General features: G+C 50.1%; 2 protein-coding genes across 2 annotated transcripts; both read right to left on the bottom strand.

Annotated features, from left to right (window-relative positions):
- Positions 1-349: 349 nt before the first annotated feature.
- Positions 350-7,817, bottom strand: FMAN_07066 (non-ribosomal peptide synthetase; the record flags this gene model as incomplete). The annotated part of the gene is made up of 2 exons (XM_041830646.1): positions 350-5,260; positions 5,307-7,817. 2 exons carry the CDS (start codon positions 7,815-7,817, stop codon positions 350-352), a joined length of 7,422 nt encoding a protein of 2,473 aa, XP_041681288.1.
- A 1,343-nt stretch (positions 7,818-9,160) lies between these two features.
- FMAN_07064 (related to SAP190-Sit4p-associated protein) lies at positions 9,161-13,387 on the bottom strand (the record flags this gene model as incomplete). Its single annotated transcript, XM_041830645.1, has 4 exons — positions 9,161-9,790; positions 10,521-11,174; positions 11,220-12,668; positions 12,722-13,387. 4 exons carry the CDS (start codon positions 13,385-13,387, stop codon positions 9,161-9,163), a joined length of 3,399 nt encoding a protein of 1,132 aa, XP_041681287.1.
- Positions 13,388-15,099: the final 1,712 nt, after the last annotated feature.

Below are 15,099 nucleotides of genomic sequence, written 5' to 3'. Positions count from 1 at the left end.
TATATACCCCGGTTGCATTGACATAGAGATTGTCTGTTGGGACAGATATTGTATAAAAAAACCAAGAGGTGGTAGTCGAGGACAAGTTGTTTGCAAGTTTTGGTGTTTGGCATGTGATATAGTGAAGCCGGGGATTAGCATGGTGTTAGCTGAATCAGTTCGTTCAAAGTTTACAGTTTGGGCTCATTTACTCGTACAGCCATGGGTGTTTACAAGCGAGCTGGAGTTGGTTCAATGGGTATCCTTCATTATTATCTACATATTACCAAAACTAAGAAATAAGACATCATGATCATTATCCATCAGCCTCAACAGGCATAGCACAACATAAGAAATCACAATGAGTGGATCATCTGGGTGATCTGTTTCCAAATGGTGACCGTCCTCGCATGGGCAGTTCAAACATACTGCCCCACGTCGACACCCTCCGTCCTGGACTCACTGGGCTGATGGGACTCATCAAACTTCCCTCTTCAGCTGTTCTCCACGATGATCCTCCGCTACTTCGCCTATCGCCGAGAACAGGACCGCCGTCAAGTTCATACATTGGCCCGCTTGGACTAACGGGTGTCTCTGAAGACCCAATCTCTGGAATCACAATTGTTGGGATGGGCGATAGCACTTGGACGGGTGCTTCTGGTACTGTCTCTGGGATAACAGGAACAGGTTCATCGTCTGAGTGCGCTGTCGAGGGACGCTTGTTCTTGATCCAGCTACTCTTCAGACTTAGCATGCTATTTCTGTTCTTGAGATTTCGCAGCCCGTTGCGAAGTGCTGTTGTCGTTGAGCGCTCAGGGCCTGACTTTGACTTTGGGCGGAGTAAAGATCCAGAGTCTGACTTGGGAGGGAGGAGACGTGTTACGAGCTCGAGTTGGGAGTGCATGCTTGGATGGTCTAAAACGTCTTCGAGCGTTACGCTAACGGGGAGGACGTTGTTGAGTTCAGCTGCGAGAGAGTGTGCGGGAAGAATACAGCCTGAGATAGCGTAGAATGGTGTCGTGGGGATTTTATCCTTTGGGATGCTTGTGGAAGAGGGTTTTATGACCTTGTCCCAGGCCTTGACGATAGAGACTTGAAGATCCTTTCGTTGAGATGCATCAAGCGATTCAACGGATGGTCCTTGGGGGAGTTGCTTCGCAGGTAAAGGGATCTGCCTCTGTGATCTCGAAATCTCATCCGACGAGTGAACCATCGGTTGATGGATCGTCTCAGGATGTGTGATAGTCTCCCACGCTGCGACAAGCAAACTCAAGCAATTCTGCACAAACGCAGCAGTAACTCGTTCCTCAGAGTACTTGATCTCCAGAACAACACGGTCATTCGCCTCAATGCTCGACTTTACAAAAAGATCCGGAAAGTCCCTCGTCCACGCTTCCACCATCTTATACGTAAACGTCGCACCGTCAATGTTCATCGTCGACGAACCATCGTGCGGACCGAGGATGTGATGCTGTACAACGGTGCTGAAGCGTGTGCAGGCGCGCCAGTTTGTGCATTTGTTGACGAGTTCTTGAAATCCGAATGTTTCGAAGCGGGAGTGGGATTGGCGTTGGAGTTGGATGCAGTTCATGAGATCGAGGGGTGTGCTGTGACTGGAAGGGAATTGAACCCGTACTGGGAGGATGTTTGCCATGGGACCGACGATATCAGGGGTTGGAGTGTGGATTACTTCGCCGAAGAGAACGTCGTGGGAGGATGAGAGTGTTGAGAGGACGATGGCCCATGATGCTTTGAGCGCTGCGTCGGGAGTCATGCCGTAGGAGGACAGATGGCCTAGAGACGTTGTATGTTTTACCGTTCGAATCTCAGATAGAGATGCTGGAGCGAGGGGGCGTGTGTGAGCGATGATTTTTGTCATCTTTGCATTCTCAAGTTGAACATTCCAGTATTCTAAGCCCTGAGCACGCGTGACTCGTGAAGCTCGAGTGTAGTCAAGATACGAAGATCTCGGTACATCAGTCGTATCGTCTCCTTCGTAGAGAGAAGTAAGTTCGTGAACAAGTAAATGAGCGGCTACATCGTCGATCTGAGACGAACTCAGACGAATTACCAAGCAGCCTTGTTGTTCTGCATTTAGGAATGTAAAGCTCGTAACAGGAGTTGTTGGGTCAAAAGGGAGAGATTGATGCTCCCTGACGAGATTCTGCGTGACTTCCTCAAGAGAGCCTGTACTGCAGGGGATGGTTGAGAATGGGGGCTTGAAAGAAGCGCAGTGGACTTGATAGACCGTGTGAAGGTGCGAGATGAACGCTACGTTGAGGATAGCGTGCATGTCGCTCAGGCCTTTACAAGCTGTTTCGAGACGCGCTGTATCAATGGGACCGTTGAAACGAAGGGCAAGACATATTATATCCGCGCGGTTTGGAAACATGCCTAGTTCGAGAGCACGAATTTGTTGAGAGGACGCTTCGGCGAAGTCGAGAACATCAGGGGAAGAGACTCCGAGTTGCGGTGCGATGACTTCCTTGACGAATTTCGTATCGATCTTTCTGGCGACTTGTTTCCGAGCTGAGGGCTCTTTCGTGGAGGACTCAGCTGAGCGACATATCTCGGTAAGTGTACGTTCGCTCAGGAGATCAGACAACGAGATGTAAACACCGCTTTTACGAGCTGTGATGACGAGATGAGCAGCGAGGTACTTATTCCCGCCGACTGATGAGAAAGTACTTGAGCCTTTGACAGCGGAGACCGAAATACCGAGGGTATTTGCCCACATCTCTCGCATCGCTTCTTCAGGACCTGTGAGGGGAAGAGGTTTCTGCGAGAGAGTTACACGTTGGATTTCGCCGGGGTTAGGAACGTGCGACATGAGCAGAACATCGTGAGTCGAGAGATTAGCGACGCTGCGCTGGAGTTTTCGCCGGTTGACTTTTAGAGACGTTGACATGGGAAATGCTCGAACGGGGATAAAGACTGCGGGGATCGAGTGCCGTGGAAGACGGGGTGTGTTGGACGTTGGGTTCTCAAGGGATGTTTCAAACATCTTCTTAGCGATGTACGTCCGTTCTCTAGTCTCAGGGGTGAGGTTGTAAAGATTCTCGTTGGGTTGCATAGCATGGCCGAATTGAAGAAACGCAGCTAGCAGAGGACCTGTATCACGCATGGTAATGGAGTCAACGACTACATCGATTCCTTGACCTAGACAACGACGCAGGAGTTGCTCGACTTGCGCGACGTCGACCATTAGACCGCCGACTCTGACCTCGTCGCGAACACTGGAAATAAATTGGACGTTTCCATCGTCGAGATAGCGTACACGATGTCCTGTCTTCAAGTATCGAGGTCTTTGTCGATCACCATCTAATTCAGGTGCGACAAGAGGCCTGTCCAGTGCAAAACGATGCGGCGTGACGAGAGGACTGTCGATGGCCAATTCGCCGATCGCACCGACAGGCATGAGCTTCTTGTGATTATCAGGATTGAGAACCCAGAAACGACCTGTGACCGGTGGTGTAATGACGTCCAAACTGTTATCCTTTTCAACTTCGGTTACTGAAATACCAAGGGGGCAAATATCCGGTGCGCCGTACGCAAGAAGGATATCATGATCTTCCAGCCACGGCATATACGTATCAGGATCAAGCTTCCTCGTTCGAAAGCACAGCGTTCGTAAACTCGGCACTGAATCTGGATGGATGCTCCTCGCGATAAGACTAGTCATGTACGACCACGTAACGTCCATCCGAGCCATAGCGCTAGCGATGTCGTTGCTTCGTTCTTCCGCGGAGGGAATACAGACACAACCGCCGTGAACTAAAGTTCCAAGAATTTCCACCAGGGAGATATCGACGTTGAAGGCTGAGAGTTGAAGAACGCGGCTTTCGCTGTTGAGTTTCAGCGCTGGCCCTTGGGCGAAGAACGCAGAGAGCAACGACGCATGGGTGAAGAAAATACTCCTCGATTTCTTGGGCGTGACAAAAACACACGCTGCATGGTCGGGACTTGCTTCCTGTCCCATCGTCGAAAGATACGGGGTAAGCATCGCAAAGAATGTATCATTGACAATGACGAGATTGATCGCCAACGAACTCAAATCCTTCCAAGCCGTCTCGGTCGCCAGAACGATATGAGGATTGAGGTAGTCAATAGTCGACTTGACTGTATTAGCATCTTGCGAATCTAACGCTGCGAAACTAGCACCGGCTGAAAGAACAGCGAGGATTATGACAGGCGCCCAGTGGTTCTTTTCGAGAACGACGGGGACTATAGTTCCAGGCCCGACGCCGAGATTGACGAGGTATGTTTTCAGTCGTGACACGAGCGTTGAGAGTTGGGCGTATGTTATGTCACCGTCCCAGGAACAGACAGCTTCTGCGTCTGGACGAAGAAGACTATGCTGAAGGATGATATCATGAAGACAGGATGAGATTTTTTGAGATTGCGTGGTCCAGTCTTGGACGACGAGTTGGGCGTAGTCACGATCTGTAAGAAGATCTGTCTCCACGATGAGCTTTTGGGGTGTTGTGAGGATTTGCGTCAAGGCGGAGTGAAAACTATTCATAACGCTCTGGATGTGAGAAGTAGAAAGATTTCGAGATGTAAAGTTGACGTGTAACCGATCCTTGATGAACATGAGCGTAAGCGACACATCACAATCCGTCTTGCGCCCAGACGTCAAAGGCGCTGTGATCAACTCATCGCCAGCAACGAGATTATTCTCCTCATGGAAGTAAAGACACGTGTTAAACAACCTCTTATCCTTGAGCCCCAACGCATGCTGAACTTCAGACATGGTGAGATTATCATGCTTCCTCGCATTAGCATACCCTTCACCCACAACAGCAAGACACTGTCCCAGAGAAGCAGGAGGCGGCATCTCGACATAACACGGTAGAATGGTAGCAAAACTCCCGACGAGTTCTTCAATCCCACAGAGGAGCTGTTCATCCCTTGCGGAGAATTGATACCCAAAAGTAACAGCGTCCATGCCTACAAAGGCGCGAAGAACGAGGGCCCAGGCAAGTTGGAAGACAGCTTGGGCGTGGACTTGGTTCTGTTGGCAGAACATGCGCATCTGCATGGTTGGGATGTCGAGATCAAAGGAAGTGGTGTGGAATGTATCCTTTGTGTTTGTTGAGAGCGGTGGGAAGATACATGGTCTTGCGTAGCAAAGGCTCGTTTTCCATACTTCGAGACTATAAGCTGTGTCGATTGAGGCGATCTGGTGGAGATATGTGTTGTGAAGCGCTGAATTGTCCTGCGGATCTTGACCGGAGTATACACGGCTCAGCTCAGTTATCAAGAGGTGAAGACTCGGTAGCTATCACAGTTAATACCTTACTTATCGGTATGAGAATGGGACTTACATCGCAGAGTGCTTGGCTAGCATCAAGCCTCACCACCATCCGCTCAGGGTTATAGCACACCGAGAGTCTATGTCTCGGCTCACCAAACCCCATATTCAACCCCGGCAACGTGCCAATCGCTTGTCTCGGGTCCATCGTCTCAATGAACAAAATATTCGGTGAAATCTTCTTGAGCACAACTTGATCAAACAAACTCTCCCTCGAAACAGCATCGATGAAAATGCTCCGTAGAGCAGGTGTGTTTGCAACAATGACCTCCCACGCTTCACATAATCTCGTAACGTCAATGATGTGACTCAAGCCTGTGAGTTCATAAGAGACGTGGACGTGGAAGGATTCGCTGTTTTGAGATTGTGCGATGAGGAGTTCTTGCTGGGCTGGTGTGATGGGCTGTATCGTCTCGATGTCCTTGATGTTAATCCTTCGATCTGATGTGAGGCGCTCAAGAGCTTGATACGATGATTGGATCAAGGGAATATCGGAGAGTGTGAGTTGTGGTTCGTGGGATTCGAGTTTTGTGATGGCCTCGAGGAGTTGATACTCAAAGACTTGAATCCACGTCTGGATCTTATCCTGGAATTTGCAGGTTTTGTTGTACACCACATCGATCTGACCTCCAGAGTTATCCATCATCGCTGAGACTTCAAACAAAGCGATTCTTCCAACGTCGGATCCAGTAGAGGATTTAAAATGAGAGTGGCCAGGTATGGGGATAGGCTCCAACAGTCCGTTCTTTCGTTGGAGTTGTTTCGGGGTGTCGATTGTGTCGAAGATGATTTCGAGGGGGATGTTCATCGCTGCGCCTTGCGATGAAGAAAACTCAGAATTGAAGAATGGTACACCTGATCTTGGAATACTCCTCCTCGTATCCTTGATCAAAGTAATGACCCCGATCAAATCCGTGTCTGGATTAACAGACACGCCCATGGGACATAGTGAGGCGAACCATCCAACCGTTTCCAATATGTTGAAATCGCCCTCTGAAGTATCCCGTCCATTTTCCTGCTTCCACAACGTCGGAAGCACTCTATCAGGAAAGACCTGACAGAACGAAAGGAGTAACGCAGCGAGTATGGCGTCTGCCGAATCCGTTCTCAAGACCTGCGCTGACGATTGCTCTAGAGAATACGCCTGTTCCGCAGTGAGTTGAAACGACAAGCGATCCGAGTTTCCGTATGTATTATCTTCCTGGTCCAAGTCCCAATACTCTAGATCCGCGGAGAAGACATCAAACGGAAGTGTCGGCTCAAACAACCTCTGCTCCATCTCATGGCCCTGATGTTCAATCCACCGCTCAAACGAGACACTGCCCTCGGACAAAAGCGTGCCTTTTTGCAGCAACTCCTCCAAATCGCTGAGAATAATCCTCCAGGATAATGAATCGAGAATGAGTTGGTGCGCCGCGAGATACAGCATCTGCTTGTCTTGGTTATGGATGTACATCGCCGCAAAAACCGGTCCATCGAATGGATCAATCGCTTCTTCGGCTTCGTTAATGAGCGTGAGTATCTCATTCTCCGCAACATCAACGTGATGGGAAAGAGTGTAGGAATTTGTGCCTTTGGGAGCGACGCACTGCATCCACTCATCGCCCTTGACAAATCGTGCTCTGAGCATTTCATGCCTAGCGACGATGGCTTCAATCGCAGCGTCCACATCAGCTGGTTCCGCACCGCCTTTCACCCTAATCATGAGCCCTTTCGTCCACCTCTCACTCTCACTCCCACTCTCAACAGCAGCCAGATAAATCCGCTGCATCGCACTCATCGGAAACACCACCAGATCCTCTTCACTCCCTACCCTGCCCACCTCCCTCGTCACCACCCGTCGTCGCGTAGGAATCTGAAGCTTCATGACTTCCTTGTAGGTAATCTCGTCCATGTTCTGCACCCATGTTTGCGCGCCACGTCTGTCACTGTCAAAGTCAAAGTCGGTGGGAATCCATATCTGGGGCTGCTGCACGGCCATGCGAAGTGAAGAAATCTCGTCTCTAACAGAGTCGATAGGTAGAGATTTACTAGAGGTACAGCCGATCTTAATAAGAGCAACGAGTTGCCCGTCGAATGGGCCTGCTCTGGGCCAGACCATGCACACGCTGCTGACACTGGGAAATGACTGTAGTAAGCTCTCCAAATTAGGGTCCACTGCTGAGCTTCCCCCTGCAGCCCTACCACTAATAACCCCCCTAACACTTGCGCTGGAGGACGAAGAATAAGACTCTACCGAGTCAGACCTAACGTTGGATTTCGGGGTGCATCTTGTCTGAAGCTCGGCTAGCGTTTGACACGCCATTATGTCGTCGCTTTTGACGTCGAAGCCTTTGCTTTGACATGTTTGACGGACGAGTTCCGCTGCTTCCTCATCGCCGCCTAGTTCGGTGAATGAATCAAAGAGCAGAATGTCGTTGAGCGATATTGATAGTGTTGAAGCTATCGCTTCTATGAGTTGGTCTGGTGAGTCGTGGGAGAAGTCGGTGATGAGCCTTGATAGGCTTGGTCTTTGGGGAGACATTGTATTGAACTGATGATGGTATCAACAAGATCTGCTCAAGAGCATCAGCAATTCGAGATGCGATCCTCGAGTTATTCTACTATTCCTCTCCTCTTGTTTTATGCGCAGTCTTCTATGACATGCCCTCCATCCTCAAACATCCCAAATCTTGAATCCTGTATCCAACTCACAGCCCCCAAAATATCCTTTGTACAAGCTACCCCCGACCCAGCCAGCTCGAGGAGGGGGCATAAGTACCCGCTACTTAAGACCATAGCGAATTGAAACCGTGATCAATACTCCATCACCACGCCATGACGTGCCGCAATGCGCGTCTGCTCCTACTTACTTGGCTTTGACAATCATCGAGATTGAGAGCTCAAACTTAGACAAGAGAGTTGAGTTGTTTCAAATTGACAGATTAAAATACGGATGTTCTCTGATCTTCGCGACGATGTTACTCTTGCATTAACATCGGCTGATACCCTCGGGCCTCTCTCAACTCCAAACTTTGTTAGAGTTCGTCATAGCACCCTCGTATTGAAGGATCAACCCCCAAATCTACTATCGCAAGTTTTCCCCTTTTACTCTCTATCAACCGCTGTACATACATACTTTGGCCCCCTCACATCTGCAAGTCTTACACTCTGACCTGATACCCCCAAGTTGACCGACACCTTATACCTATAATTATCAAATCCCTACTCCTTACCTTAGCGAAAAGGAAAAAAAGAGAACTTTGGTCCAGATCTGCAGGGCGAACTTACCGAGATTAAACAACTTAGGATTAAGCTTTTCCCTAAACACCCTGTCCCTTTCATCCCGTCTCCTCTCCCGCTCTAAACATAAAACAAACTAACAAACCCTCATCCCCATGCCCCGAGATCAGCAAAGAACAAAATCATTGTTTGAATACGGAGGATGATTTCCTTTTTAAACAAGGACTTCCCGTGTTTCCGAGACGGGAGTGTCCTCGGTTACAAGCGAGATAAGGCTATAAGCGAGATGAGCTGGGGCCGTTTTAGTGCTCACGCTTCAAGGCCACGGACCCCGTCACGTCTAAGCGCCTGAGGGCTCAGCTGTGGTTCAGGGGATGCAATCCTACTAACTCCAACGTTTTGTCTATTATTAATCTTGCTGGGGGGCCGGATCGAGAGACTGTGATGATACTTAGCACTGAGAGAAAGATGTTCCTATTCCTGAAAAGTCAACTCCGCAACAAAGCAGCACATTAGATGGAGCATCTGCATCCATCAAGGCACCCCACGTATTGAAACAACTGTCTTGATGCAAATCTACATACACATGGCCCATAGCAATTCCTATATTCATATCGTACACCATTAATCCCCCCTCTCAGGTATCTAAACCACAACCTCATCATCGTCAGGATCCTCAATACTCGTTCTTCGCTTGGCCTCCTTAACTTCCACAGCCTTGACTTCTTCATCCTTCCCCTCCTCAGCAGCCTGTCTACTCCCCTCCTTTTCCTTCTCCGCCTTTGACAGTCCAAACGGCCACAATCCACTCAACCCCCTTGTTGAAGCCGAGCCTTCCTTTGCCGGATTCACAGGTTGAGGTCTTATAACGTTTTGAGTGTCGTCTTCTGGCATGGCGAAATCTCCAAACTCATCATCATCGTCGTCATCACGCTCGTCGTCTGATTCATTCCCATCTGGCTTACCTCCACGATCCCTTACCACATCTCTCCACCATGCGCCCCTTTCATCACCTTGCGTCTGATCATCATCGTCAAAGTCCTCTTCTGTATCAGCAAATGGATCTGTAGGGTTCTCGTCGTCGTCATCATCGTCGTTACTTAAATTTCCTGATGATTGTGCTTGGTTGTTCTTCTGATGCATCGCCAATCGAGCCGCCAGTTGGAGTCTCGCCCTAGAAGGAGGGATGTTCAGCGGCGGAGGAGGTGGAGGTGGTGGGGGAATCGATGGAGGCTCCATTGATCCTGAGTTCAAGGGGTCCGTGTAAGCTCGGAACTAGATATGTCTCGTCAGCACGAGGCGCTCATGAGTGAAATGATCAGTTGACACTAGGAGATGTGATAGATGAGATGAGATGAGTCGGAGGGAAAGGCGTCCTGAAAACACTGGCATCGAAGCTTGATCCCCCTTTCCATTTCGTTCCTTCGTAGAAGCGTGCACTCCTAACTCTTGTCTCCGTTGCCAATCATTATTCTATACAGATCCCAATCTAGGTCAATCCAGACCTTACATGATAATCCCCCCAGCCATCCATCCGCCCTTCTATCCCACAACGCCTGGTATAAATGTCTCAAAACCTCGGTGTCGTCAGCAGCTTCATGAACTCTTCAACCTCGACGTCATCGAAGGTCTCAAGGTCGTCAAGTTGCAGCATCTCAGGGCGACGCCTGTCTCGCCTCTCTCGTCTGGTACGTGGACGATCAAGTGTTCCCCAGTAAGGTGCGTCCTCCTAAGGGTTGCCTTCTGGCTTTGAGACATCCTCAACCTGCTCAGCATGCTGTTGCTCTTCATCTTGAGATGAGCGCTGACGGTGTGCTACAATTTCGTCCAAGTCCATAGGGGACCCCCTTGTGACATCCTCCGGATAATCCAAGTCAGGAAATTGCGATGCAAAGGTCTCAGGAGACCGCATGATCACATCCTCCAGTGTTTCTGCTATGCCAGGGTATCCAGGGATGCCGTGATCCGAACCATCGTCTTCAGCTTCAGCGGAAACACCACTCACCTCGGAATTGACATCCTCCTCGTTTTCGTCCCCATCCTCATCCTCCTCGTCGCTGCTGCTGCCAAAGCCGGACATTAATGTGGCCCCACTGATAGTGAAAGGGCCAATGCCATTTCCGCTGTCCTGGCTGAGCTCTATTCCCCCATTAAGGCCAGCTTCCGCAAGTGCACTGGAACCACCAGCACCAGAGCCTCCGCTCAAGCCTGAAAGGCCGACACCGCCAAGCCCACTGCCACCCATTGACCGGTTACCCATAGCTACCTCTGGTCGGACACCACCAAGGATGGCATTGTCTCGCTCGCGTGTCTCGGCAAGCGATCCCTCAACGTAGCTGATCCATTCCTGGCTCATGACTCGGTCAAGAACAGTCTCCGAGAGGAGCTCCGGAGGGTGGCGCTCGGTGAACTTGACAACCTCCTCAGCAATGAGGGTAAGATGACCCATGTATCCCATGCGGGTCTTGGTCTTGGCCTGGGACTCGTCGCTGGCCTTTTGGCCGTTGATGATGGCACTTGTGATGTCGGCAGCTTCGAACAGTGAAACGGCTAATGTGGGGTTGTAGCTGCGGTCCATCGGACCGTTGAAAACTTGCTGAACGATATCGTACACAACGTTATGCAGAAAGTTGTTCCAGGGGTATGCAAAGAAGAAGTTCTGCCGATGTTAGATGGCAATCAGTGGAGGGCATGATTGACTTACAAGAATGGTGGGAACAACGCGGTGTTCAACGAATTGAAGCTTCAGGAAATCTCCAACAACGGGCTCCTCGGTAGCCTGGCTGGCAGGCTGCTCCTCCTTGGGCTTTTCCTCCTTGGCCTCCTCGGTCTTTGTCTCCGTGGTGGAGGTCTCAGCTGTCGCAGCTTGAGCATCACCAGCTGCCTTTTCAGCCGCTTGTGGTGGGCGATCAGCTCCAGATTCCGGTGGAGGAGGAGCGGAGAAAAGAGGTGCAGGCATATCGTCCGGCTGGGGAGAGATACCTCGAGGCTGCTCCTCAGCCTTGATGGAGGCATCCGTAGGCTCAGCCTTGGACTCTGGCTCGGATGGAGCAGGAGTTAGGATAGCTGAAGAGTCAGAGGTATCATCCTTTACAGCATCCTCTAGCGTCGTTTTGGGCTTGGACTCTTCAGTCTTTTCGCTGCTGGGCTCCTTAGCTTCGGGCTTCTCTGTTGAATCAGCCTTAGCAGGCTCTGTAGATGCAGGCTCAGCGGTTTTGATCTTTGTGGGCGACAAAGGCGCAACCATCAAATCTGGCTCATCGAATCGTGTCTCATCACCCTTGGCACCCGTTTGAGGAGGACTGAGCGGCTCATCTACAAAGTCATCGTCATCCTTGCTGAGCGATGTTGTTGAAGCGCCAGGAATGTCGTCTTCAGCCTTGACAAACTCATGAGATGTATCCTCACTCATCTCCTTGCTAGGCTCAACCTCCTCGAAACCATCGTCGTCAGCGTTAGTGACCTCGAGACGTCTCTTCTCTTCAGGTGCAGCGCTTCGCATGGTCAAGTCGTCAGTGGAGTGGTCCTCATCCTTGAGCGGTGCCAGCTTGCCCTCGGTACGAAGACGTTGTCGCTCGATATCACGCTGAGCTGTCAGCTCCTCGGAACCCGGCTCATTCAACAAACCCATGTTACTGCAGTGCAACAACTCAGCCATGAGCTCGCATGTCTTAAATCGGTCAAAGCCAAGGGGCTCGAGCTTGACGCCAAAGGTCGAGTCGATCTTCTCCTTCTTGGAGGGAACATCCATAATCAGGTTCATGAACTTGGGGACATTCTCAGCGAACATGCGGAGAAGGGTGCCCAGGTAGATGGGATCGCGGCTGGAAGGCGCGGCGCTCGCCTCTGTGCCCATATCGGGATCATAATCGGAGTTGTTCTTTCGAATTACTTCAATGATGATACCAACGCCAACAGTCAAAGGGTTGCCACCGCCAAGCATGTACCCAATAAGCTGCTCGATGCATGGCTTGGAAACAAGCTGACGGGTGAGCTCGTTAGGGCCGATGCATTGTTGCTCATTCTGTGAGGCGTTGGCAGAGATGGTGATGATGGCCTTGATGAAGTCGCCTGCGGCGGTTTGCACAACCCAGTTATTCTCAGGGCTGAGGCATGAGAGGAGGCTCGGGATGATGTCCTTAGAGTACAACCACTAAAGCCATGATGTTAGCACATATGCATTAGATTAGTGGGGAGATTTCGCACCTCGACCACACCCTGGCCACCCTCATTACGGTCCAGGGCAATGATTTTGAGCAGTAGGTCCATGACCATAGGACACTCAACATGCTTGAGTAAATTAGGGACAGCGTCGGGAAGAGTCGTCAATAATTCCATCATGTCCTCGGTCTTCTTCTCAAACAGAGACTCATTGACTTTTGTGAAGTAGCTCGCCTGGAGGGGATCGAGCGGGGCAGGGCGGGACAAGAAGTTCCAAAAATCGCGAATCAATTGTCTGTTCTCAGCCAAAGCCTCGTAGATGGACCAAGTATCGGAGCTAAGAATCTCGCAAGCTACAAAAGCATAGCGATTGCGCTTCTTCTCCTGCTCCTCCTCATCATCGCCCGGGTCGGTGGCGCGGGATGATGCGCGCGGTCGCGAGAGAGAGAGGAAGCGGTTCTTGGCCTTGGCCTCTTGGTCGGTGGACTCGTCGGGAGACTCGACGGTCTCGAGCTTTGGAGCGACTACATATTCGAGCAGATTATCGAGAACCTTGTCGCTTCGGAGGTATTCGATGAGCTTTGAGTTGTGCTGCTTGAGCTCCTGGATCAAGTCTGTCTCTTCGAGCAGCTCCTCGAGGGTAAAGTCTGGCTTATCGAGGATTGTGTCGATGGTGGAGATGTTGGCGTAACCGCCGAATCTCCAAAACATGGTGAAGGGTCGGTGTTCGCTATCGCTGTCGCTGTCGCGGGACCAGCGTTTGGCGGAGGGGAAAGGTTGAAGATTGGATTGTGGAGGCGTCGAAATGGATCATGTAATCAGGTTTAATCGAATCGAGTTGAGTCAGACAGACGTAGGCGGGTCAGGTCGGTGGGCGGAGAGTGAGTTTCAGCAGTCGTTGCGTACTCACTTGCCTCACCTCAGCAGGCAAACTTTGTAGCGGTACAGCTGAATAACAGGTAAGGAGTATAATGTAGTCAGGAGTCAGATTGCAACATTCCCAGAATGCCTAATCAATCAATAATCTGCCTTGGTTGTGGTAAGTAGAGAACCTGGAAGCAAAGCAATAGCAAGATGACGACTGTCGCGTCGCATCACTCGTTGCCAAGAATATGTAAAACACAGGCAAATAGTGACCTGGAAAACAAAAAAGTAATAGCCTCCGAAGTAGTTTCCGAAGAGTAATTCAAACAGACAGTTCGTGTCAGTTGCAGTGATGTCAGGCTCTCACGATGGAGGAGCTGGGAGTGGTTGATTGAGGAAGCACGGGCATGGGCAATCACAAGCGGGCAAACAGTAGGTGGCCGACCGCTGAGCACAGAAGGGCCTCCGGTGGTTTAGCGAGCGGCAGCGGCAGCGGCAAAGAGCGCCAACGATAGTCACCACAGCACAAGCCAGGCCAGGGCTAGAGGCTAAGCTGATAATCCATACCGAGATAAGACCAGGCCCTCAGGGGGTAAGAAAATACCGGACCTTATCATAGGGTGTCAAAATAAACCTGGCAAAGAGTCCCCCAAGTTTAGGCTAGATTTACCTAAGTACTTTTATCATTCAGGCTTAAGGTCCTGGGTTTTCTTTCCTCCCCTAGCCAGGTTCGCACGCACGCGACACACAGCATATGGGAATTGATTCCATCCATTGTTTGTGGCGGCTGCAGCGGCTGAATTGATGAAACTGATGGTGGGTGACATTTGGGCTTGCAGAAGCGTCTTTTGTCAGTGATCAAATTGATATACGATACTATCTCTATCTGAACCAGCAATTGTTTATCTGATTATATTATTGTCTTGTGTTTATTGTTTATTGTTTCTACCAATACCATGTCCATACGATGTATGCGTCTGGCTTATGTGGAGAAGCAGGCCTCGAATCAAAACAGGAAAAGGGGGCAACGCCGCGAACAGAAGCAGAAGGATCTGAACGTAATTTACGCTGCATGATGACAGCAGCTAATCTCACAGTTCAACTCATTCAGTGGGTTATACAACGTGGTCATACTGTTACACAGGTTCATCAACCATTTTTCTCTACTGGACAGTGGGTGACATTACTTCGAGCTATAAGATCCCCCCCGGAACCGGCTATCTCGTCACGGACCTCCTCTTTTCCTCTTTCATCATCCCAACCCTGCCCTGCCACGTTTTCTGTGCTCGCACCATTGACCTCGACACCCTCAATTGATTCTGCGTGGCTTGATAATCCAACCAATTGATAGGCTCGGAATGAAGACACTGCTTAAAGACTAACCTCGAGCAAAGCATGAAACAATGAATCACATGGCTTTTTAGTTTTCTGATGATGGTTACCGTCGCTGTCTGCTTACCCTACATTTCTCATTACGATGAATGATTCATTGACGAATTGTATATATTGACAGAAAAACATGTCTAAAGCATAGAGACTTAAACGAATGTATCTAAGAA

Source organism: Fusarium mangiferae, assembly GCF_900044065.1.
Source record: "Fusarium mangiferae strain MRC7560 genome assembly, contig: FMAN_scaffold005, whole genome shotgun sequence".
In the NCBI taxonomy this organism is placed as follows: Eukaryota; Fungi; Ascomycota; class Sordariomycetes; order Hypocreales; family Nectriaceae; genus Fusarium; species Fusarium mangiferae.
This window is presented reverse-complemented; position numbering and strand designations above follow the sequence as displayed.